Genomic DNA, 27,226 nt, shown 5'->3' on the forward strand with positions numbered 1-27,226 from the left:
CCGGACTGACTTGCCAGGGTAAAGGTCACAGAGGATCCGGACTGACGGAACGGCCAGGGTAAAGGTCACAGAGGATCCGGACTGACTGAACGGCCAGGGTAAAGGTCACAGAGGATCCGGACTCACTGAACGGCCAGGGTAAAGGTCACAGAGGATCCGGACTCACTGAACGGCCAGGGTAAAGGTCACAGAGGATCCGGACTGACAGTGGTGAGGCTGAATGTAAATGTAGACAGGGTTAACCCCAGGGCTAACTGGCTCTGTCCTGTTACTCAGCTAATTACAATGAGAAGAAGGAAAACCCACACTCACTGGAATACTTCAGCAGTTCATCTATTTTAGCATCAGCAGGTCAACAATACATTCAAACTACTACAGTATTCCAGTGAGAGGTCAACACTACATTCAAACTACTACAGTATTCCAGTGAGAGGTCAACAATACATTCAAACTACTACAGTATTCCAGTGAGAGGTCAACACTACATTCAAACTACTACAGTATTCCAGTGAGAGGTCAACACTACATTCAAACTACTACAGTATTCCAGTGAGGTCAACAATACATTCAAACTACTACAGTATTCCAGTGAGGTCAACAATACATTCAAACTACTACAGTATTCCAGTGAGAGGTCAACAATACATTCAAACTACTACAGTATTCCAGTGAGGTCAACAATACATTCAAACTACTACAGTATTCCAGTGAGGTCAACAATACATTCAAACTACTACAGTATTCCAGTGAGAGGTCAACACTACATTCAAACTACTACAGTATTCCAGTGAGAGATCAACACTACATTCAAACTACTACAGTATTCCAGTGAGGTCAACAATACATTCAAACTACTACAGTATTCCAGTGAGGTCAACAATACATTCAAACTACTACAGTATTCCAGTGAGAGGTCAACAATACATTCAAACTACTACAGTATTCCAGTGAGGTCAACAATACATTCAAACTACTACAGTATTCCAGTGAGAGGTCAACAATACATTCAAACTACTACAGTATTCCAGTGAGGTCAACACTACATTCAAACTACTACAGTATTCCAGTGAGGTCAACAATACATTCAAACTACTATAGTACTCCGGTGAGTACAGGGTTTCCTTTCTATTTTGAAGTGTTTCCGATAGCCCACTACAGGCTGTTTGATGGGAGCGAGCCGTCGACTTTTTCACCTCAGCTAATTACAGCACACTCTCCACCTACACCAGGATCAATAGGTCAGGCCTGGACTAGAGCCATCTGGCAGACGGGGTCAGAGAACTGGAGTGAATGGAGGGGAGGTGGGTTATTATTTAAGTTAGGGGAGTGTTTTGGGGTAAGGAGAGGTGAGAGGACTGTATATAAGAGGGATGTGTTGAGATGAGTGAATGTAGTTAGATTAGCAGCAGTACATTAAAGGGTGGTGTGTTCTGGTATGGACCCAGCACAATGCAACACAATGCAGGGCAGCTACAAGTCTGATATAGGACAAGAGTCGCCAGTTACAGGGATATTTTTTTATCACGGGCATTAATATGGAGTTGGTGCCCCCTTTGCTGCTATAACAGCCTCCACACTTCTGGGAAGGCTTTCCACTAGATGTTGGAACAAAAAGGTCCCCCTTTTGCTGCAGGGGCTTGTTTCCATTCAGCCACAAGAGCATTAGTGAGGTTGGGCACTGATGTTGGGCGATTAGGCCTGGCTCACAGTCGGCGTTTCAATTAATTCCAAAGGTGTTTGATTGGGTTGAGGTCAGGGCTCTGTCAAGTTCTTTCACACCGACCTCGACAAACCATTTCCGTATGGACCTGGCTTTGTGCCCGCAGGCATTGTCATACCAAAACAGGAAAGGGCTTTCCCCAAACTGTTGCCACAAAGTTGGAAGCACAGAATCATCTAGAATGTTATTGTATGCTGTATCGTTAAGATGTCCCTTCACTGGAACTAAGGGACCGAGTCCGAACGATGAAAAACAGCCCCCAGTCCAATGTTGGGTAGCTTTCTCCTGGCATCCTCCAAACCCAGATTCTTCCGCCGGACTGCCAGATGGTGCAGCGTGATTCATCGCTCCAAGGAAAGCATTCCACTGCCGCAGAGTCCAATGGCAGCGAGCTTCAAACCACTCCAGGCCGACGCTTAACACTGCACATGGTGATCTTAGTCTTGTATGTGGCTGCTCGGCCATGGAAAACCATTTCATGAAGCTCCCCGACAAACAGTTATTGTGCTGATGTTGCTTCCAGAGGTAGTTTGGAACTCGGTAGTGAGTGTTGTAACCGAGAACTGACAATTCTTAAGAGCTACGCGCTTCAGCACTCTGCGGTCCTGTTCTGTGAGCTTGTGTGGCCTACCACTTTGCGGCTGAGCCGTTGATGCTCCTAGACGTTTCCACTTCACAATAACAGCACTTACAGTTGACCGGGGCAGCTCTAGCAGGTCAGAAATGTGACAAACTTACTTGTTGGAAAGGTGGCATCGTATGGCGGTGCCACGTTGAAAGTCACTGAGCTGTTCAGTACGGGCCATTGTGTGCTCGTGTGCTCGATTTTCTATACCTGTCAACATGTGTGGCTGAAATAGCCAAATACACTCATTTGAAGGGGTGTCAACTGGGCCAGTTACAGTGATCTAGATGAGAGCTGGTAGGATGACCACTAGGCCAGTTACAGTGATCTAGATGAGAGCTGGTAGGATGACCACTGGGCCAGTTACAGTGATCTAGATGAGAGCTGGTAGGATGACCACTGGGCCAGTTACAGGAGTGATCTAGATGAGAGCTGGTAGGATGACCACTGGGCCAGTTACAGTGATCTAGATGAGAGCTGGTAGGATGACCACTAGGCCAGTTACAGTGATCTAGATGAGAGCTGGTAGGATGACCACTAGGCCAGTTACAGTGATCTAGATGAGAGCTGGTAGGATGACCACTGGGCCAGTTACAGGAGTGATCTAGATGAGAGCTGGTAGGATGACCACTGGGCCAGTTACAGTGATCTAGATGAGAGCTGGTAGGATGACCACTAGGCCAGTTACAGTGATCTAGATGAGAGCTGGTAGGATGACCACTAGGCCAGTTACAGTGATCTAGATGAGAGCTGGTAGGATGACCACTGGGCCAGTTACAGTCATATAGATGAGAGCTGGTAGGATGACCACTGGGCCAGTTACAGTCATCTAGATGAGAGCTGGTAGGATGACCACTGGGCCAGTTACAGTGATCTAGATAAGAGCTGGTAGGATGACCACTGGGCCAGTTACAGTGATCTTGATGAGAGCTGGTAGGATGACCCCTAGACCAGTTACAGTGATCTAGATGAGCGCTGGTAGGATGACCACTAGGCCAGTTACAGTGATCTAGATGAGCGCTGGTAGGATGACCACTGGGCCAGTTACAGTGATCTAGATAAGAGCTGGTAGGATGACCACTAGGCCAGTGGGACAGATAAATGGTGTAGTGTCATACCTCCTCCCTGCATCATCTTGTAAATCTTGCTCTCGATGTGGAGCTGTGGGTGCTTGGTCTTCACACATTCTAGCTTGATGGCCACCTCCTCTCCTACCGAGATATCAGTACCTAGAGAGAAACACAAACAGATTACATATTAACACTCAGAATTGGTCAACTTCTTCATTGAGTATCTTTATAAAGAAAGCTTGCAGGATTCCTTAAGAAACTGGATTTGTTACCGAACAAGTCTTGCACTACAACTCCACCACACATCACGAAGTGGAAATATTCACAGACCAGATGTTGTAGCCGAATTACACGCAATAGGATCATAGGCTCATTTAGCCAACTTGGATCTATCTGCTGGCTAACCAGGTAGAACAGATTGTTTTGAACACACCATTCTGTACATCTCCAGCTGTTTGAGCAGCATGCTATCCTGTCCACTTTGTTCAGATGTTGAAATCAAGTGGCCTACCTGATTTATCAGAATGAGAACGAGTTGCCAATTCCTTGTAGAAGTGTTTTTTATAAAACACAGACTAAACAGCCAGTATAATGGTCTTTATTTGACTAAAATGCTGCTGGCGATATGTGATACACGGGAGACTAATTGGGCATTGCTTTTCCACAATCAATGTTCATTGATACTCCTGTGGCAGTAGTGTCTGCTCTGCTCTCAATCTGAGGAGTTGAGACATAAACAGGGGATTGGTTTGAAATGTTCATTTTGTTTTTGTAAGTGACAGGGGGAGGGGCTTAGGGTGTGTATGTAAACTACAGAGAAAGAGGAGAAGCAAGACGTTTCACTCTCACCAAAAATCTGTCAAAAAATAAGCCCAATGCGTTTCTATGCGCTTATTTTGGAACTCAACTTGTCGCCTGCCTTTCCGCCTTTGGGACAACGACTCCCATTGTTAGGGGCAGAGACATGAGCCTCTCGCCATTATATCGAGATCTCTGGTGTAAATGGGAAGGTTCACAGCAGAGAAGGAGCGAACGAGACCAAGAAGACATGAGACCAAGAAGACATAAACACTCATAAAAACCAAAAATACAAAAAAATATATATTTTGCGATACGTATGGTGAACATCATTGATAAATCACCCAGCGCGACAGCATCATCACATTATAATCCACTTCATTAGAAAACAAATGCCTCAATCAGCTTTACTCATCAGTAAATGTATGAGTAGCCCAAGCCATCCCAGTGTCAATCAAACACGGCCCTACAGAAACACATCGGGACCTTGATTAAACCATCTCAGTTCCTGCTGAAAACACATCCTGTCCGTGATTAAACCATCTCAGTTCCTGCTGAAAACACATCCTGTCCGTGATTAAACCATCTCAGTTCCTGCTGAAAACACATCCTGTCCGTGATTAAACCATCTCAGTTCCTGCTGAAAACACATCCTGTCTGTGATTAAACCATCTCAGTTCCTGCTGAAAACACATCCTGTCTGTGATTAAACCATCTCAGTTCCTGTTGAAAACACATCCTGTCCGTGATTAAACCATCTCAGTTCCTGCTGAAAACACATCCTGTCTGATTAAACCATCTCAGTTCCTGCTGAAAACACATCCTGTCTGATTAAACCATCTCCGTTCCTGCTGAAAACACATCCTGTCTGATTAAACCATCTCCGTTCCTGCTGAAAACACATCCTGTCTGATTAAACCATCTCCGTTCCTGCTGAAAACACATCCTGTCTGATTAAACCATCTCCGTTCCTGCTGAAAACACATCCTGTCCGTGATTAAACCATCTCAGTTCCTGTTGAAAACACATCCTGTCCGTGATTAAACCATCTCAGTTCCTGCTGAAAACACATCCTGTCTGATTAAACCATCTCAGTTCCTGCTGAAAACACATCCTGTCTGATTAAACCATCTCCGTTCCTGCTGAAAACACATCCTGTCTGATTAAACCATCTCCGTTCCTGCTGAAAACACATCCTGTCTGATTAAACCATCTCCGTTCCTGCTGAAAACACATCCTGTCCGTGATTAAACCATCTCAGTTCCTGCTGAAAACACATCCTGTCTGTGATTAAACCATCTCAGTTCCTGCTGAAAACACATCCTGTCTATGATTGGCTGTCTGAGTCATGAGCACCAACTCTACCACCTACTCTCTTTTATAGTCTCTCCCTCCCTCCCCCCTTTCCCTAGTCTCTCTATAAATGCTGTCCCTCCTCCTCACCCCCGTCTTCTGGCATGGCTGTAGGAGAGTGGGATGCCTCAGTATTCATCGTCACCAACTTGTTACGACAGCATTCCCTAAATAACCAACGTTGCAATATAATAAACACTGCTTCTCAGCACTCATCCTTCCTACTGTTCATGGACAGATTGGTGACAACACCATCGCTCAAGCATCCAACAAAAATCTCTGTTCTCAACCCATTCATCAACAACATCCGTGGGTCTCGTTCAGTAAGCACCAAACTAAAGATAAAAGGTCAGAAGTGGAGAGTTACTATCTAAGCAGCTATACAGTGGTGCATCCTAATGAACATGACCCTGGTGTATCCCCCACCCCAAGATCAATATAAGGATGTGGGGAGGGAGGGGGTATTTAAATCCCATCGGAGGTCCCCTCCCCCTGGTCCAATCCCACCGGAGGTCCCCTCCCCCTGGTCCAATCCCACTGGAGGTCCCCTCCCCCTGGTCCAATCCCACTGGAGGTCCCCTCCCCCTGGTCCAATCCCACTGGAGGTCCCCTCCCCCTGGTCCAATCCCACTGGAGGTCCCCTCCCCCTGGTCCAATCCCACTGGAGGTCCCCTCCCCCTGGTCCAATCCCACTGGAGGTCCCCTCCCCCTGGTCCAATCCCACTGGAGGTCCCCTCCCCCTGGTCCAATCCCACTGGAGGTCCCCTCCCCCTGGTCCAATCCCACTGGAGGTCCCCTCCCCCTGGTCCAATCCCACTGGAGGTCCCCTCCCCCTGGTCCAATCCCACTGGAGGTCCCCTCCCCCTGGTCCAATCCCACTGGAGGTCCCCTCCCCCTGGTCCAATCCCACTGGAGGTCTCTTCCTCAACCCTGGTCCAATCCCACTGGAGGCCCCTCCCCTGGTCCAATCCCACTCGAGGTCCCTTCCTCAACCCTGGTCCAATCCCACTCGAGGTCTCTTCCTCAACCCTGGTCCAATCCCACTGGAGGCCCCTCCCCTGGTCCAATCCCACTCGAGGTCTCTTCCTCAATCCTGGTCCAATCCCATCGGAGGCCCCCCCCCCTGGTCCAATCCCATCGGAGGCCCCTCCCCCTGGTCCAATCCCATCGGAGGCCCCTCCCCCTGGTCCAATCCCATCGGAGGCCCCTCCCCCTGGTCCAATCCCATCGGAGGCCCCTCCCCCTGGTCCAATCCCATCGGAGGCCCCTCCCCCTGGTCCAATCCCATCGGAGGCCCCTCCCCCTGGTCCAATCCCATCGGAGGCCCCTCCCCCTGGTCCAATCCCACTGGAGGCCATGCACGAATACTGTGGTTGGCCAAGACTTGTGTCAATAATTCAGATGATTTTCCTGATTCAATTATAAACAGAGGGCTTCACTTCTCCCATCATATTATTAGGGGGCTGTTTCTTCCTACTAAACAGAAGTTGAATGAACTGGAAAAGAGTGTCTTCTAATTGACTCAAATATTGATGTACAAGTGCATAGGCATTATAAGGAAATCAATCCAGAGAAAGGCCCAGCTCCAAAACAAGTTGTGTTATCTCAGGGACAGGTCAGTATTCTGGTGCGGCCTGTGTAAATGGGACTAGTTCCTCTGGTAGGGGTGTAAATGGGACTAGTTCCTCTGGTAGGGGTGTAAATGGGACTAGTTCCTCTGGTAGGGGTGTAAATGGGACTAGTTCCTCTGGTAGGGGTGTAAATGGGACTAGTTGCTCTGGTAGGGGTGTAACAGACTCTATACATGTTATGTAACTAACCAAAACTTTCCCTCCTTTCACCTCACTAATGCATTTATCGTCTGTGTGTGTGTGTCGGTGTGTGCGTGTCCTACAGACAGAGGTGTAGCGTGCGTGTCCTACAGACAGAGGTGTAGCGTGCGTGTCCTACAGACAGAGGTGTAGCGTGCGTATCCTACAGACAGAGGTGTAGCGTGCGTATCCTACAGACAGAGGTGTAGCGTGCGTATCCTACAGACAGATGTGTAGCGTGCGTATCCTACAGACAGATGTGTAGCGTGCGTGTCCTACAGACAGATGTGTAGCGTGTCTGTCCTACAGACAGATGTGTAGCGTGTCTGTCCTACAGACAGATGTGTAGCGTGTCTGTCCTACAGACAGATGTGTAGCGTGTCTGTCCTACAGACAGATGTGTAGCGTGTCTGTCCTACAGACAGATGTGTAGCGTGTCTGTCCTACAGACAGATGTGTAGCGTGTCTGTCCTACAGACAGATGTGTAGCGTGTCTGTCCTACAGACAGATGTGTAGCGTGTCTGTCCTACAGACAGATGTGTAGCGTGTCTGTCCTACAGACAGATGTGTAGCGTGTCTGTCCTACAGACAGATGTGTAGCGTGTCTGTCCTACAGACAGATGTGTAGCGTGTCTGTCCTACAGACTGATGTGTAGCGTGTCTGTCCTACAGACAGATGTGTAGCGTGTCTGTCCTACAGACAGATGTGTAGCGTGTCTGTCCTACAGACAGATGTGTAGCGTGTCTGTCCTACAGACAGATGTGTAGCGTGTCTGTCCTACAGACAGATGTGTAGCGTGTCTGTCCTACAGACAGATGTGTAGCGTGTCTGTCCTACAGACAGATGTGTAGCGTGTCTGTCCTACAGACAGATGTGTAGCGTGTCTGTCCTACAGACAGATGTGTAGCGTGTCTGTCCTACAGACAGATGTGTAGCGTGTCTGTCCTACAGACAGATGTGTAGCGTGTCTGTCCTACAGACAGATGTGTAGCGTGTCTGTCCTACAGACAGATGTGTAGCGTGTCTGTCCTACAGACAGATGTGTAGCGTGTCTGTCCTACAGACAGATGTGTAGCGTGTCTGTCCTACAGACAGATGTGTAGCGTGTCTGTCCTACAGACAGATGTGTAGCGTGTCTGTCCTACAGACAGATGTGTAGCGTGTCTGTCCTACAGACAGATGTGTAGCGTGTCTGTCCTACAGACAGATGTGTAGCGTGTCTGTCCTACAGACAGATGTGTAGCGTGTGTATCCTACAGACAGATGTGTAGCGTGTGTATCCTACAGACAGATGTGTAGCGTGTGTATCCTACAGACAGATGTGTAGCGTGTGTATCCTACAGACAGATGTGTAGTGTGTGTAAATGGCTTTGTATAGAGCCAGAGTCACTGGCTCGCTGCCCATCATCGATTCCTATGTGTGTGTGTGTGTGTGTGTGTGTGTGTGTTTTAAATCACTCCTCATCCAGTAAATAAACATGATTGATTAGTAACCCTGCTAGTATAGGTTAGTTAGTAACCCTGCTAGTATAGGTTAGTTAGTAACCCTGCTAGTATAGGTTAGTTAGTAACCCTGCTAGTATAGGTTAGTTAGTAACCCTGCTAGTATAGGTTAGTTAGTAACCCTGCTAGTATAGGTTAGTTAGTAACCCTGCTAGTATAGGTTAGTTAGTAACCCTGCTAGTATAGGTTAGTTAGTAACCCTGCTAGTATAGGTTAGTTAGTAACCCTGCTAGTATAGGTTAGTTAGTAACCCTGCTAGTATAGCTGTCAATGTAGGTTAGTTAGTAACCCTGCTAGTATAGCTGTCAATGTGGGTTAGTTAGTAACCCTGCTAGTATAGCTGTCAATGTGGGTTAGTTAGTAACCCTGCTAGTATAGCTGTCAATGTGGGTTAGTTAGTAACCCTGGTAGTATAGCTGTCAATGTGGGTTAGTTAGTAACCCTGCTAGTATAGCTGTCAATGTGGGTTAGTTAGTAACCCTGCTAGTATAGCTGTCAATGTGGGTTAGTTAGTAACCCTGCTAGTATAGCTGTCAATGTGGGTTAGTTAGTAACCCTGCTAGTATAGCTGTCAATGTGGGTTAGTTAGTAACCCTGCTAGTATAGCTGTCAATGTGGGTTAGTTAGTAACCCTGCTAGAATAGCTGTCAATGTGGGTTAGTTAGTAACCCTGATAGTATAGCTGTCAATGTGGGTTAGTTAGTAACCCTGGTAGTATAGCTGTCAATGTGGGTTAGTTAGTAACCCTGCTAGTATAGCTGTCAATGTGGGTTAGTTAGTAACCCTGCTAGTATAGCTGTCAATGTGGGTTAGTTAGTAACCCTGCTAGTATAGCTGTCAATGTGGGTTAGTTAGTAACCCTGCTAGTATAGCTGTCAATGTGGGTTAGTTAGTAACCCTGCTAGTATAGCTGTCAATGTGGGTTAGTTAGTAACCCTGCTAGTATAGCTGTCAATGTGGGTTAGTTAGTAACCCTGATAGTATAGCTGTCAATGTGGGTTAGTTAGTAACCCTGCTAGTATAGCTGTCAATGTGGGTTAGTTAGTAACCCTGCTAGTATAGCTGTCAATGTGGGTTAGTTAGTAACCCTGCTAGTATCGACATGACGGGTTAATGGTCAACGTGGGTTAGTTAGTAACCCTGCTAGTATAGCTGTCAGTGTGGGTTAGTTAGTAACCCTGCTAGTATAGCTGTCAATGTGGGTTAGTTAGTAACCCTGCTAGTATCAACATGAAGGGTTAATGGTCAATGTGGGTTAGTTAGTAACCCTGATAGTATAGCTGTCAATGTGGGTTAGTTAGTAACCCTGATAGTATAGCTGTCAATGTGGGTTAGTTAGTAACCCTGATAGTATAGGTTAGTTAGTAACCCTGGTAGTATAGCTGTCAATGTGGTTTAGTTAGTAACCCTGGTAGTATAGCTGTCAATGTGGGTTATTTAGTAACCCTGATAGTATAGGTTAGTTAGTAACCCTGGTAGTATAGCTGTCAATGTGGGTTAGTTAGTAACCCTGATAGTATAGGTTAGTTAGTAACCCTGGTAGTATAGCTGTCAATGTGGTTTAGTTAGTAACCCTGGTAGTATAGCTGTCAATGTGGGTTATTTAGTAACCCTGATAGTATATGTAGGTTAGTTAGTAACCCTGATAGTATAGGTTAGTTAGTAACCCTGATAGTATAGGTTAGTTAGTAACCCTGGTAGTAAAGCTGTCAATGTGGGTTAGTTAGTAACCCTGATAGTATAGGTTAGTTAGTAACCCTGGTAGTAATAGCTGTCAATGTGGTTTAGTTAGTAACCCTGGTAGTATAGCTGTCAATGTGGGTTATTTAGTAACCCTGATAGTATATGTAGGTTAGTTAGTAACCCTGATAGTATAGGTTAGTTAGTAACCCTGGTAGTATAGCTGTCAATGTAGGTTAGTTAGTAACCCTGGTAGTATAGCTGTCAATGTGGGTTAGTTAGTAACCCTGGTAGTATAGCTGTCAATGTGGGTTAGTTCGTAACCCTGGTAGTATAGCTGTCAATGTGGGTTAGTTAGTAACCCTGGTAGTAAAACTGTCAATGTGGGTTAGTTAGTAACCCTGGTAGTAAAACTGTCAATGTGGGTTAGTTAGTAACCCTGATAGTATAGCTGTCAATGTGGGTTAGTTAGTAACCCTGATAGTATAGGTTAGTTAGTAACCCTGATAGTATAGGTTAGTTAGTAACCCTGGTAGTAAAGCTGTCAATGTGATCCCTCAGGCTTTTTGCACGCATTCAGTTATAAGAAAATATTGAAGCAAAATGCAGTTAATTCTCCTCACCAACTGGAGGAACCAGTGATTCCCATTCCATCACCAACTGGAGGAACCAGTGATTCCCATTCCATCACCAACTGGAGGAACCAGTGATTCCCATTCCATCACCAACTGGAGGAACCAGTGATTCCCATTCCATCACCAACTGGAGGAACCAGTGATTCCTATTCCATCACCAACTGGAGGAACCAGTGATTCCTATTCCATCACCAACTGAAGGAACCAGTGATTCCCATTCCATGCAGACATATTTAGAATTGTTTGTATTAAAGGAACCAGTGATTCCCATTCCATGCAGACATATTTAGAATCGTTTGTATTAAAGGAACCAGTGATTCCCATTCCATGCAGACATATTTAGAATCGTTTGTATTAAAGGAACCAGTGATTCCTATTCCATGCAGACATATTTAGAATCGTTTGCATAGGAGGGGCCTGTATAGACTGATTGAAACATGCACAACTCAACAATGACAAACTATTCCCACTACATAACATAGACCTACTAAAATGTACCCAACATTAACCACTACCCCCTTCATAACACACACGTCAGTGGGGAGGGCTGCAGGGGTTTGTGGGTATCCATCATGCTGTCTCAATGCTCCATTGGACATACCACCAGCCCATTTCCATCTAAATGGAGCTTCTCTATTGTTCAGGGGAGGGACAGGACACAGAAAATCTTGTCACACTGCTGCACTCAGGCTATACACACACACACACACACACACACACACACTCACGCTCTGAAGCTACGCACAAAACTATAAACACACAGACAACACTGCCTTTAGCATCGCTATCGAAAAGGAAAGGACTCTCTCTCGGTTCACAGCACATTAGCATAATGGTTGTGACGGTGCAAGTCTAGACGTTCAGCTCTCCCCTATTCACGTCAGACGAGGCCAGCGAGGTTCACGCTCTGGCTGCAGAGCAACAGGCCTCTCTCCCTCGCCTCAGAAACACGCCTGGACAACAAACTCAATGACCGCTGGGCTGCTCTTTTCAGATCCAGAGCATTCAGTCTATGTAGTGTGAACATATGAACAGGCCAACTAGCAAGTTGAGGTTGGGAAACACAGGAACGTGCAACAGCATAGAACACCAACCAAACAAACATGTTGTTCTGCTCCAACTCATCAACAAGAAAAGACTAGGAGGTCTCTCTCTCTCTCTATAAACACAACGCCTGAAAATAAACTACACAGATTTCACTCTGTCTACAAATACAGGCCTTCCCTGTGGCACACCATGCTTGTGAAACACAGAAACATGCAACAGAACAAGAACACCTCTCCTTCAGCTCCAACTCATAAAGAAGAAAGGCTAGGAGGTTAGACGCTCTCTCTCTATAAACACAAAACGGTCAGGGTGTGGGTTATCTTGGCTAGAGATTATGTAGGCATGAAGTAAACGCGAGACAACGTTTTAGGGGAGCCGGTCAGGGTGTGGGTTATCTTGGCTCGGGATTCTGTAGGCATGAAGTGAACGTGAGACTCCGTTTTAGGGGAGCCGGTCAGGGTGTGGGTTATCTTGGCTTGGGATTCTGTAGGCATGAAGTGAAACACCGTTTTAGGGGAGCCGGTGTGGGTTATCTTGGCTAGGGATTCTGTAGGCATGAAGTGAACGTGAGACACCGTTTTAGGGGAGCCGGTCAGGGTGTGGGTTATCTTGGCTAGCGATTCTGTAGGCATGACGTGAACGTGAGACAACGTTTTAGGGGAGCCGGTCAGGGTGTGGGTTATCTTGGCTAGGGATTCTGTAGGCATGACGTGAACATGAGACTACGTTTTAGGGGAGCCGGTCAGGGTGTGGGTTATCTTGGCTCGGGATTCTGTAGGCATGAAGTGAACGTGAGACTCCGTTTTAGGGGAGCCGGTCAGGGTGTGGGTTATCTTGGCTTGGGATTCTGTAGGCATGACGTGAAACACCGTTTTATGGGAGCCGGTGTGGGTTATCTTGGCTAGGGATTCTGTAGGCATGACCTGAGACACCGTTTTAGGGAGCCGGTGTGGGTGTGGGTTATCTTGGCTAGGGATTCTGTAGGCATGAAGTGAACGTGAGACACCGTTTTAGGGGAGCCGGTCAGGGTGTGGGTTATCTTGGCTAGGGATTCTGTAGGCATGAAGTGAACGTGAGACACCGTTTTAGGGGAGCCGGTCAGGGTGTGGGTTATCTTGGCTAGGGATTCTGTAGGCATGACGTGAACGTGAGACAACGTTTTAGGGGAGCCGGTCAGGGTGTGGGTTATCTTGGCTCGGGATTCTGTAGGCATGAAGTGAACGTGAGACTCCGTTTTAGGGGAGCCGGTCAGGGTGTGGGTTATCTTGGCTAGGGATTCTGTAGGCATGAAGTGAACATGAGACAACGTTTTAGGGGAGCCGTTCAGGGTGTGGGTTATCTTAACAGGAATGTGATACGTCTTGACAGATTGAGCAGGGAACACACCACTCCTACTCCTGCCCATACTGCAGGGTTGTGTGTGTAGACATGCTCAGACACCCCTTAAGGAATCAAACTAGCAACTAGCTACAACCTGACCTATTGAAGCAATAAGGCCCGGGGAGATGTGGTATGTGGCCAAGATACCACGGCTAAGGGCTATTCTCAGGCTCGACACGGCTCAGGCTATTCTCAGGCTCAGGCTATTCTCAGGCTCAGCCCCCCACCCCCTAGTTCCTGCTGTGGTGGTGGTGGTGGTGTAATATAATGGGTTCCTGCTGTGGTGGTGGTGTGGTAATATAATGGGTTCCTGCTGTGGTGGTGGTATGGTAATATAATGGGTTCCTGCTGTGGTGGTGGTGTAATATAATGGGTTCCTGCTGTGGTGGTGGTGTGGTAATATAATGGGTTCCTGCTGTGGTGGTGGTGTGGTAATATAATGGGTTCCTGCTGTGGTGGTGGTGGTGTGTAATATAATGGGTTCCTGCTGTGGTGGTGGTGGTGTGTAATATAATGGGTTCCTGCTGTGGTGGTGGTGGTGTGTAATATAATGGGTTCCTGCTGTGGTGGTGGTGGTGTGTAATATAATGGGTTCCTGCTGTGGTGGTGGTGTGTAATATAATGGGTTCCTGCTGTGGTGGTGGTGTGGTAATATAATGGGTTCCTGCTGTGGTGGTGGTGTGGTAATATAATGGGTTCCTGCTGTGGTGGTGGTGTGGTAATATAATGGGTTCCTGCTGTGGTGGTGGTGGTGTGTAATATAATGGGTTCCTGCTGTGGTGGTGGTGTAATATAATGGGTTCCTGCTGTGGTGGTGGTGTAATATAATGGGTTCCTGCTGTGGTGGTGGTGTAATATAATGGGTTCCTGCTGTGGTGGTGGTGTAATATAATGGGTTCCTGCTGTGGTGGTGGTGGTGTAATATAATGGGTTCGTGCTGTGGTGGTGGTGTGTAATATAATGGGTTCCTGCTGTGGTGGTGGTGTGTAATTTAATGGGTTCCTGCTGTGGTGGTGGTGGTGTGTAATATAATGGGTTCCTGCTGTGGTGGTGGTGGTGTAATATAATGGGTTCCTGCTGTGGTGGTGGTGTGGTAATATAATGGGTTCCTGCTGTGGTGGTGGTGTAATATAATGGGTTCCTGCTGTGGTGGTGGTGTAATATAATGGGTTCCTGCTGTTCTGGTGGTGTAATATAATGGGTTCCTGCTGTGGTGGTGGTGTGGTAATATAATGGGTTCCTGCTGAGGTGGTGGTGTGGTAATATAATGGGATCCTGCTGTGGTGGTAGTGATGTAATATAATGGGTTCCTGCTGTGGTGGTGGTGGTGTGTAATATAATGGGTTCCTGCTGTGGTGGTGGTGTAATATAATGGGTTCCTGCTGTGGTGGTGGTGGTGGTGTGTACTATAATGGGTTCCTGCTGTGGTGGTGGGTGGTGTAATATAATGGGTTCCTGCTGTGGTGGTGGTGGTGTAATATAATGGGTTCCTGCTGTGGTGGTGGTGGTGGTGGTGTGTACTATAATGGGTTCCTGCTGTGGTGGTGGTGGTGTGTAATATAATGGGTTCCTGCTGTGGTGGTGGTGGTGTGTAATATAATGGGTTCCTGCTGTGGTGGTGTAATATAATGGGTTCCTGCTGTGGTGGTGTAATATAATGGGTTCCTGCTGTGGTGGTGTAATATAATGGGTTCCTGCTGTGGTGGTGGTGGTGTGTAATATAATGGGTTCCTGCTGTGGTGGTGGTGGTGTGTAATATAATGGGTTCCTGCTGTGGTGGTGGTGGTGTGTAATATAATGGGTTCCTGCTGTGGTGGTGGTGGTGTGTAATATAATGGGTTCCTGCTGTGGTGGTGGTGGTGTGTAATATAATGGGTTCCTGCTGTGGTGGTGGTGGTGTGTAATATAATGTGTTCCTGCTGTGGTGGTGGTGTGTAATATAATGTGTTCCTGCTGTGGTGGTGGTGTGTAATATAATGTGTTCCTGCTGTGGTGGTGGTGTGGTAATATAATGGGTTCCTGCTGTGGTGGTGGTGTAATATAATGGGTTCCTGCTGTGGTGGTGGTGTGGTAATATAATGGGTTCCTGCTGTGGTGGTGGTGTGGTAATATAATGGGTTCCTGCTGTGGTGGTGGTGTGGTAATATAATGGGTTCCTGCTGTGGTGGTGGTGGTGTGTAATATAATGGGTTCCTGCTGTGGTGGTGGTGGTGTGTAATATAATGGGTTCCTGCTGTGGTGGTGGTGGTGTGTAATATAATGGGTTCCTGCTGTGGTGGTGGTGGTGTGTAATATAATGGGTTCCTGCTGTGGTGGTGGTGTGTAATATAATGGGTTCCTGCTGTGGTGGTGGTGTAATATAATGGGTTCCTGCTGTGGTGGTGGTGTGGTAATATAATGGGTTCCTGCTGTGGTGGTGGTGTGGTAATATAATGGGTTCCTGCTGTGGTGGTGGTGGTGTGTAATATAATGGGTTCCTGCTGTGGTGGTGGTGGTGTGTAATATAATGGGTTCCTGCTGTGGTGGTGGTGGTGTGTAATATAATGGGTTCCTGCTGTGGTGGTGGTGGTGTGTAATATAATGGGTTCCTGCTGTGGTGGTGGTGGTGTGTAATATAATGGGTTCCTGCTGTGGTGGTGGTGTAATATAATGGGTTCCTGCTGTGGTGGTGGTGTGTAATATAATGGGTTCCTGCTGTGGTGGTGGTGTGTAATATAATGGGTTCCTGCTGTGGTGGTGGTGGTGTGTAATATAATGGGTTCCTGCTGTGGTGGTGGTGGTGGTGTAATATAATGGGTTCCTGCTGTGGGGGTGGTGGTGGTGTAATATAATGGGTTCCTGCTGTGGGGAACCCATCCTGCTGTGGTGGTGGTGTGTACTATAATGGGTTCCTGCTGTGGTGGTGGTGGTGTAATATAATGGGTTCCTGCTGTGGTGGTGGTGGTGGTGTAATATAATGGGTTCCTGCTGTGGTGGTGGTGGTGGTGTGTACTATAATGGGTTCCTGCTGTGGTGGTGGTGGTGGTGTGTAATATAATGGGTTCCTGCTGTGGTGGTGTAATATAATGGGTTCCTGCTGTGGTGGTGTAATATAATGGGTTCCTGCTGTGGTGGTGTAATATAATGGGTTCCTGCTGTGGTGGTGGTGGTGGTGTGTAATATAATGGGTTCCTGCTGTGGTGGTGGTGGTGTGTAATATAATGGGTTCCTGCTGTGGTGGTGGTGGTGTGTAATATAATAGGTTCCTGCTGTGGTGGTGGTGGTGTGTAATATAATGGGTTCCTGCTGTGGTGGTGGTGTGTAATATAATGTGTTCCTGCTGTGGTGGTGGTGTGTAATATAATGGGTTCCTGCTGTGGTGTTGGTGTGTAATATAATGGGTTCCTGCTGTGGAGGTGGTGGTGTAATATAAGGGAGAGGAGGGAAGAGGAGAGCTGGAAAGACAGGACAGAGAGGGGAGAGAAGGACAGAGGAGGTGGTGGTGGTGGTGTAATATAATGGGTTCCTGCTGTGGTGGTGGTGTAATATAATGGGTTCCTGCTGTGGTGGTGGTGTAATATAATGGGTTCCTGCTGTGGTGGTGGTGTAATATAATGGGTTCCTGCTGTGGTGGTGGTGTAATATAATGGGTTCCTGCTGTGGTGGTGGTGTAATATAATGGGTTCCTGCTGTGGTGGTGGTGGTGTAATATAATGGGTTCCTGCTGTGGTGGTGGTGTGGTAATATAATGGGTTCCTGCTGTGGTGGTGGTGTGTAATATAATGGGTTCCTGCTGTGGTGGTGGTGTGTAATTTAATGGGTTCCTGCTGTGGTGGTGGTGGTGTGTAATATAATGGGTTCCTGCTGTGGTGGTGGTGGTGTAATATAATGGGTTCCTGCTGTGGTGGTGGTGTAATATAATGGGTTCCTGCTGTGGTGGTGGTGTAATATAATGGGTTCCTGCTGTGGTGGTGGTGTAATATAATGGGTTCCTGCTGTTCTGGTGGTGTAATATAATGGGTTCCTGCTGTGGTGGTGGTGTGTACTATAATGGGTTCCTGCTGTGGTGGTGGTGGTGTGTAATATAATGGGTTCCTGCTGTGGTGGTGTAATATAATGGGTTCTTGCTGTGGTGGTGTAATATAATGGGTTCCTGCTGTGGTGGTGGTGTGTAATATAATGGGTTCCTGCTGTGGTGGTGGTGGTGTGTAATATAATGGGTTCCTGCTGTGGTGGTGGTGTGTAATATAATGGGTTCCTGCTGTGGTGGTGGTGGTGTGTAATATAATGTGTTCCTGCTGTGGTGGTGGTGTGTAATATAATGGGTTCCTGCTGTGGTGGTGGTGTGTAATATAATGGGTTCCTGCTGTGGAGGTGGTGGTGTAATATAAGGGAGAGGAGGGAAGAGGAGAGCTGGAAAGACAGGACAGAGAGGGGAGAGAAGGACAGAGGAGGAGATGGAGTGTGTTGAGGGTAACTGAAGCTGGTATGACAGTTTGACATTTGTTTCACTGTGTGAAATGGACAGGAGTGTTACACCAATTGACTGGCTAACAAAACCCCTCTTATTTCTCAACACTGAGCTGCTTATTTCAAGAAGGGTAGAAAGTAAAGCTTTATTCAGCCAGCCAAATCAACAGCCTCTCAACAGCCTGGAGGCAGCTGGCCCTTATTTATCCCCCAACCCTCCTAGTCTCTTCCCTGTCCCTGCTTATCTCTCCCTGTTCTGGGACTCAGTTGGGGCAGAGGGGCTGTTGGCTGGATAGACTATCTGCAATCATGTCATCCATGCGTAGAGGAACACAGAGATCCACAGGGCTGGGTGGTAAATCAGAGCCCATAGCATGTCATGTTATGCTATCAAAGTGAGGAGAGGGAGGGGGGGAACTCCAACATCAGTCTAGTAAAAACACCACGTGTCCAAACATTGAACACAAACACACTAAAAACAACATCGATGTTTTGTAAATGTTGGCCACTTCTCAAAGTAAAAAAATAAAAAAAACTACTTAACTAGGTAATTGTCAAAGATTAGCGTGATAGGTTGTTAACTTTACTAAACGTCTTCAATTGGATAATATGAATACAATGAGAGAGAATGCCATACTCAGATGCAGCTGAAACGTGTACAACATGAAGCCTAGTAAACCCTTCCGTTTACAGGAACGTTGTCCTCCCTCTAACGGCACGTGACAACAACAGAAAGAGGATGAAACACGCTCCTGTCTGGTCAGGAGAACAGACCTATAGGGGGAGAGGTCTCAACCAGCTGGTGGTGATTATAGACCTCTGGTCTGGAGAACAGACCTATAGGGGGAGAGGTCTCAACCAGCTGGTGGTGATTATAGACCTCTGGTCTGGTCAGGAGAACAGACCTATAGGGGGAGAAGTCTCAACCAGCTGGTGGTGATTATAGACCTCTGGTCTGGTCAGGAGAACAGACCTATAGGGGGAGAGGTCTCAACCAGCTGGTGGTGATTATAGACCTCTGGTCTGGTCTGGTCAGGAGAACAGACCTATAGGGGGAGAGGTCTCAACCAGCTGGTGGTGATTATAGACCTCTGGTCTGGTCTGGTCAGGAGAACAGACCTATAGGGGGAGAGGTCTCAACCAGCTGGTGGTGATTATAGACCTCTGGTCTGGTCTGGTCAGGAGAACAGACCTATAGGGGGAGAGGTCTCAACCAGCTGGTGGTGATTATAGACCTCTGGTCTGGTCTGGTCAGGAGAACAGACCTATAGGGGGAGAGGTCTCAACCAGCTGGTGGTGATTATAGACCTCTGGTCTGGTCTGGTCAGGAGGAGATAAACCACCTGGTGGTGATTATAGACCTCTGGTCTGGTCTGGTCAGGAGGAGATAAACCACCTGGTGGTGATTATAGACCTCTGGTCTGGTCTGGTCAGGAGGAGATAAACCACCTGGTGGTGATTATAGACCTCTGGTCTGGTCTGGTCAGGAGGAGATAAACCACCTGGTGGTGATTATAGACCTCTGGTCTGGTCTGGTCAGGAGGAGATAAACCACCTGGTGGTGATTATAGACCTCTGGTCTGGTCTGGTCAGGAGGAGATAAACCACCTGGTGGTGATTATAGACCTCTGGTCTGGTCAGGAGGAGATAAACCACCTGGTGGTGATTATAGACCTCTGGTCTGGTCTGGTCAGGAGGAGATAAACCACCTGGTGGTGATTATAGACCTCTGGTCTGGTCAGGTCAGGAGGAGATAAACCACCTGGTGGTGATTATAGACCTCTGGTCTGGTCAGGAGGAGATAAACCACCTGGTGGTGATTATAGACCTCTGGTCTGGTCAGGAGGAGATAAACCACCTGGTGGTGATTATAGACCTCTGGTCTGGTCAGGAGGAGATAAACCACCTGGTGGTGATTATAGACCTCTGGTCTGGTCAGGAGGAGATAAACCACCTGGTGGTGATTATAGACCTCTGGTCTGGTCAGGAAAACAGAGACTGTGAGCTCATCTCTTTCTTGGCAGGTTTTACAGAGCAGGGCCGTGTTGTTCCACTGCACAGAACTTAGAGGTGGGGGGCTGGGGACAAGCATGTGGTATTGATCAGCCCAAGCCCCAGAGCATAACACTGGCATGTACAGTACACCTGCTGAAACACACCATAGCTATGTACCAACACAGATCCCAGACCTGGTGTAAAACCTTGGCAACCAGAACTCGAGTGCAAAACACTCACCGGCCTCAATGCTTGCACACAAACACATTCCCAACTCTCAAAGTAGGGGCACAACAGGTCAGCTTCCCCGGGTGTGAAGAGCTCGGACAACTTTATACAAGTCCTTTAAGTAGATGAACACACAGTGTGAGTTTGTGTAACACAGTTTAGTCACTGATTTACAGACTATGAGTTGGAGCAATGTCAGGTAATGTTGCAACAGCGTTTTAAAGATCACTTAACAACACATTATGTTAGTAGTGGAGGGACTGGGGGGAGAGAGATGGATGACTGTTAGAATTTCTGTCAGGAGTTTGTAAACACTGGTGTTCCAGCTGAGTTCTCTGCTCTCTATTGGTTGGTTGGTGTTCCAGCTGAGGTCTCTGCTCTCTATTGGTTGGTTGGTGTTCCAGCTGAGTTCTCTGCTCTCTATTGGTTGGTTGGTGTTCCAGCTGAGTTCTCTGCTCTCTATTGGTTGGTTGGTGTTCCAGCTGAGTTCTCTGCTCTCTATTGGTTGGTTGGTGTTCCAGCTTTAATGCCTTTATTTTATTTAACTAGGCAAGTCAGTTAAGAACAAATTCTTATTTTACACTGACGGCCTACCCCGGCCAAACCCAGACGACACTGGGTCAATTGTGCTCCGCCCTATGGGACTCCCAATCACAGCCGGATGTGATGCAGCCCGGATTCGAACCAGGTACTCTTGGTACTGAGATGCAGTGTCTTAGACCACTGCGTCACTCAGGAGGCTATACCAAAAGGCCAGCCAGCCCAAACCAAATAACACAAACTGCTTGTCAATAAGCAGCCTAGTTGGCTCTAATTCACTGGCTGGTTTTAGCCAGCCCTCATCTAATCCAGTTACAACCTGGTTCAGTGATACAGCCTCCACCTAGTGTAAGCCAATGGGATCATCACAGAGAACATACGTGGGGGGGGGGGGGGGGGTTGACTAGTATAGTATGTTTCTGCACAGCTGCAATGTTGGGTGCACCCTATTCCCTATATAGTGCTCTACTTTGAACCAGGGCCATTAAAAGTAGTGCACTAAATAGGCAATAGGGTGTCCTTTGGGATGCACATTGAGAAAGTGTCACCCTGTTGAACTACATCCCAGTTCTCCAATCACAGGCCAAACACTGACCTCATCCTCACGTCTCGTTGCCTATGACAACACACACACACCGGGTCTTTACAGGACCAGGAACACAGAACAGAACACAGCACGCTACCGAGACCCTTAAGAGATTCCAGCTGTGTTCAAAACCATGATTACCTCAACACACACACACACACACACACACACACACACACACACAGAGACACACACACACACACACACACAGGGGATAGAACATGATTACACCATTGTATGAAGTGAACCAGAGTGAGCGGCTTTCCATCCATCTTCTATCTACACATGAAAGCAAACAGCTACAGGGGTTTCTAGGAGAGAAAACAAGCATTGAACAGGATACTTATTAGTTTAGTGCCAAATGGCACCCTTTCCCCTAAATAGTGCACTGATTATGCCCATACAGGGGGCCCATTTGGGACTCAACCAACGGCGATGGATCAGGTAGTTGTGTCTGAACAGGGCATTAAGAGCAGCTGGCTGTAACAATAACTCTGTTCTGCCCTTCTCTGTGTCCGCAAATGGCACCCTATTCCCTATGTAGGCCCTGGTCAATAGTAGTGCACTACATAGGGAATAGGGGGCCCGTTTGGTACGCACCCTGCGACATCATTACATCACATACATCTCACAACAGGGGCTTTGGTGGAGTGGTCTGTTACAACGTGCAAGACACAAAGAGACGCACACACGGTTCGCTCGCACGCACACACACAGTTCTCACAGGGAAAAGGAATGTTGTGTGTGTGAATGAGGTAAGGGACAGGTCTTCCCTTCAGACCCCAACTAAAGGGTCAACTAGTTAAGGAAGAGTAAACTATTTGATTTCTTTCTTTCAAGTTCAGAATTGAGAACGTCAGAGCTCGGGCGAAGGCTGAGAGCGTCAGAGCTCGGGCGAAGGCTGAGAGCGCCAGAGCTCGGGCGAAGGCTGAGAACGCCAGAGCTCGGGCGAAGGCTGAGAACGTCAGAGCTCGGGCGAAGGCTGAGAACGTCAGAGCTCGGGCGAAGGCTGAGAACGTCAGAGCTCGGGCGAAGGCTGAGAACGTCAGAGCTCGGGTGAAGGCTGAGAGCGTCAGAGCTCGGGTGAAGGCTGAGAGCGTCAGAACTCGGGTGAAGGCTGAGAGCGTCAGAACTCGGGTGAAGGCTGAGAACGTCAGAACTCGGGTGAAGGCTGAGAACGTCAGAACTCGCGTGAAGGCTGAGAACTTCAGAACTCGCGTGAAGGCTGAGAACTTCAGAACTCAGGTCAAGCGTTCTGAATCTAGTTGGAAGATTCCTGGAAGCCGATGATGGAATAAGGCAATTTAGGGGAAATTGCCTGAATTTTACAACGCTACACAAGAGGGAGTGAAATTCAGACCTCCACCAAGGAGACACATCTGACAGCAACACATTGTAAGCAGCATGTAGGCTGGCTTCTCCACAGGTACAGCTGTTGCTGTGAGAGCAGCTAATCTACCAACGGGGATGTACTGTACAAACATGCAATAAAGAGATCGCTCACGTCGCCACAGGTTGAACATCACTTCTGTGTGTGTGAGCTGCCAGGCTGCCTACGCCCTTATTAAAGACCAGGGGTGTTTCTCTATAGTCTAGAATGGCTTCCTCTCATCAATGCGAGACAGGTCACGTCCCAAATTTAACTATATTGCCTATATAGTGCACTACTTTTGAACAGGGCCCAATAGAGCTGTGGTCAAAAGTAGTGGACAATATAGGGAATAGTGTGAAATGTGGATTTGGGAAGCACCCTGTGTCAGGACACAGTCACCAACACACCAGTGTTATCATTGTTCTGCGTCGCTCTGCAACAGAGACACATTACGGTCATATTATATAACTAGGTAATGGTGGTGACCTACACAAGACACCAGCAGTCTTGACAGACACACTAGAGACAACAGTCAGAGTCTCCAGCAGAACAACACAACCTGGGTCTTGTTCAGTTGGCACGAAGGACGAAGCGTTAGAAAATTAGGCGAAACTAGGAGGTTCTATCTGTAGCTGTCCAATAACAAATGCTTGCTTTGTGCCCGAACGAACACAACCCCAAACCTGAACACAGAGGATAGCCACTGTTCTTTTTTACCCCTTTTTCTCCCCAATTTCATTGTATCCAATTGGTAGTTACAGTCTTGTCCCCTCGCTGCAACTCCCGTACGGACTCGGGAGAGGCGAAGGTCGAGAGCCGTGCATCCTCCGAAACACAACCCAACCAAGCCACACTGCTTCTTAACAGAATGCCCACTTAACCCGGAAGCCAGTCGCACCAACGTGTCGGAGGAAACACCGTACACCTGGCGACCGTGTCAGCAGTCATGCTCCCTGCCCGCCACAGGAGTCACTAGAGCGCGATGCGACAAGGACATCCCTGCCGGCCAAACCCTCCCCAAACCCAGACGACGCTGGGCTAATTGTGCGCCGCCCCATGGGTCTCCCGGTTGCGGCCGACTGCGACAGAGCCTGGACTCGAACCCAGAATCTCTAGCGGCACAGCTAGCACAGCGATGCAATGCCTTAGACCACCGCACCACTCGGGAGACCAGACACTGTTCTGTTCCGACTCCAACCTGAACACAGAGGGAAAGCATTAGTAGACAACTTAAACTGCAGCAAGTCTAGATTGTCTCAAAGACAGTGTTGGTCTGTATATATATTCACACCCAGCCCAACACCCCACCAGAGACTGAGAGTACCACACCAGACAAAGACCACCAGTGCACTAGTCTAGGACAACACCAGGACAATACAGCCCCTGCTCCTCAACACTGGTTCCAGGACAATAGAGCCCCTGCTCCTCCGACCCTGGTTCCAGGACAATAGAGCCCCTGCTCCTCCGACCCTGATTCCAAATCAACCCCTAGACTCCTACACTGCTGGCTGATTCCAAATCAACCCCTAGACTCCTACACTGCTGGCTGATTCCAAATCAACCCCTAGACTCCTACACTGCTGGCTGATTCCAAATCAACCCCTAGACTCCTACACTGCTGGCTGATTCCAAATCAACCCCTAGACTCCTACACTGCTGGCTGATTCCAAATCAACCCCTAGACTCCTACACTGCTGGCTGATTCCAAATCAACCCCTAGACTCCTACACTGCTGGCTGATTCCAAATCAACCCCTAGACTCCTACACTGCTGGCTGATTCCAAATCAACCCCTAGACTCCTACACTGCTGGCTGATTCCAAATCAACCCCTAGACTCCTACACTGCTGGCTGATTCCAAATCAACCCCTAGACTCCTACACTGCTGGCTGATTCCAAATCAACCCCTAGACTCCTACACATTAGTGCTTCATGTAGCCTGGGGCAGAAAGAATTGGATAGGCCCTGAAGCCTGCCAGTGGGCAAGGTGGTGGAGTCCTTAATATATAGCTAATTATCCAGTCCTTTCAGCGCAAATAGACGTGGCTAGGAGGCATATTCAGTAGTGCACACTGTAACAAAACGCTTTGCAAAAGAAAATGTCTATTATTTTACAATGATGTTGTCCTTTTTAATCTAGTTTGATTTGCGGTGTTGTTAAAACAAGAGTAACAAGTGATCCAACTAGGTCTAGCCCAGTTGTTGTTTGCAAGTAAAACAAATGAGGTAAGTGAGGGTATGAGCCCTTATCATAACCTACCCTGATGGAAGTTGGACACACACACACACACACAGGCCTGCATCAGTTTCTGTGTCACAAACATGACCTTGCTCTATCTCACCCCCAATGAATCAGCTGAAGCTGAATAAAGGAAAATAATCAATGAAAAACAGACAAAATACCATCCATCATGTTATCTAGGTTAGGCCACGGACAGTTTGTAATGTCCATGCATTTTATTTGATAATATCTTATAAACTTGTTAGGCCCCTATCCACCTGGACCAGAGGCCAGTTTGATCTCAGCCGAGAGTCGAAAGGGATGAGCAGCAGCACTTTCATCCATACACTACATACAAACCACCAGAACATGTCATAACATGGCCAATCTGACAACTAGTAGCGACGACAGTCAATAGGGATTGGAGTAGATAGCTGATACAACAACACTCCAGTGAAAATAGTGTTCCGCGCAGTTCCATCGCGTTAACGTTTTCAAGAGGGACTGATAACAACTGAAATGCATTACACACAGTTATATTATAATACCGGTGGTGAACATGTTGAGAGATCAGTCAATACAATATATGTCAAGTCAGCCATTGCCTCTGGCAGATCGTGAGTTATCAGTCAAATTGGACATTTAGAGACACTATATTCAGCTTTGGTACTTAGCTTATTGTTACAGACAGACCGCTTCCTGGTTGACTTCTGCACAACCAAACGTTATGTCTGTAGCTTGACAAAAGGTCGACAACATTGGACTCAAAACCTTTCCAGCTGGCTTAGCTAGTGGTTATGATCACCCAAATTAAGGTGGTTTATATCACCAACAAGAACAATTGACGTGTGTAGTATCTCATAGATATACTCTGATAAAAATATATCTGCGCATTGATAAGTTACATTCAAACGGGACAATTTGTTCCAACGTTTGCTAGAATCAGCTGGCGAAAACGGAACAGCTGACGTTGGATCGAGTCTACCGTTGGAGTTATTAGCCAGCTAGCAAATGCCATGTAAGCTTGCTATAAACAATGTTTTAAAAAAAGCTAAAATAACAGATGAGGAAAATAAATACTATTAACTGTTTTATATTAGAAACTTACCCAAATAAATATCTCCAAACGAACCACTTCCAATTTTTCTGCCCAGTCTGTATCGGTTTCCCACTCTCAATTCCATGATTGACAATTTATAGCTAGCAAGCTAGCTCAAAATCCACCAAAAAATATGTTTCAGCAAAAGTCCAAGAAAGTTTTAGTCCAAATATATTTTTTAAAGGCAAAATTATTTCCAGAAACGGTTTATTTTTCTCTCTTCTTTCTGCTTCCCGTAGTCTATATCCGGATATAGTAACACTGTCCCTAGCTACAATCCAACAAACTATCTTTCACCTCTCTTTTTAAAACAATCCTAATGTCATAAAATCATAATAATGGGTTTGTTTTGAAGGTTAACGTGTGTAGTTTATGCTCTTGCTATTTTCGATATCATCCCGAATTGCTTTTCCCGAAGATGAAGATGGATTTTTGAATACGTTGCCCTTGTATTTTTTTGCTATGTTCTTTCACCACTGTCTCTGCGTCTGGCTTTTTCCACATAGTTAATATGCGACTTCTCGTCGTTCAGCAATCTGTTGTACGTCGGTGTCGTCACTTCCCTTAGCAACGGCTGGCCATGGCAAATATCTGGCATGGGGGAGGGGAGCTGGGGCTGGGGCTGGGTTTGCCTTGACACAATAATAACAAAGCCAGGGTTGAATCAATTTCCTTTGTCCAGCATGACATGTAAAAGCTAGCATGAGTATTATCTAACTGTCATGTTCACAGTGTGTGTTTTGTCGTTTTTAATAACCTCTACAACAAACGTTTATGTTGAGATGAAATTATTGCACAGTATATTGAGACACACATCAATCTACAGTAATTTTTTAATGTATTTAATGAATTGACATTGTGTAATAGTTAGGCCTACATAAGAAATAAGACAAATATATAATTTAAAACATAAAAATCTCAATCTCAACCTCTTTGTAAACATTAAAAAGGACATGTTGATCAATCAGGGAGTCTGGGTGTGTCTTTAGGCATTGGATGACAAGGAGATGGCCTGTAAAACCAGGTGAAACCGGATTCCCTGTTAGTGTAACCCCAATGGAACCCTATCATAGTCTAAATAGTGCACTACTTTAGGTCAAAAGTAATGTACTA

At 47.0% G+C, this 27,226-nt stretch overlaps 1 protein-coding gene across 1 annotated transcript in view; it reads right to left on the reverse strand.

Annotated features, from left to right (window-relative positions):
- LOC116359836 (casein kinase I-like) overlaps window positions 1-26,626 on the reverse strand; it is a 70,308-nt gene extending 43,682 nt beyond the window's left edge. Inside the window, 2 exon segments of the mRNA XM_031813688.1 lie at window positions 3,464-3,574; window positions 26,123-26,626. Of these exon segments, the coding sequence (XP_031669548.1) occupies window positions 3,464-3,574; window positions 26,123-26,198 (187 nt within the window). The 5' untranslated portion in view covers window positions 26,199-26,626.
- Between the last annotated feature and the right edge of the window lie 600 nt (window positions 26,627-27,226).

The sequence above is a fragment of the Oncorhynchus kisutch genome, unplaced genomic scaffold (genome assembly GCF_002021735.2).
Source record: "Oncorhynchus kisutch isolate 150728-3 unplaced genomic scaffold, Okis_V2 Okis06b-Okis10b_hom, whole genome shotgun sequence".
Lineage (NCBI taxonomy): Eukaryota > Metazoa > Chordata > Actinopteri > Salmoniformes > Salmonidae > Oncorhynchus > Oncorhynchus kisutch.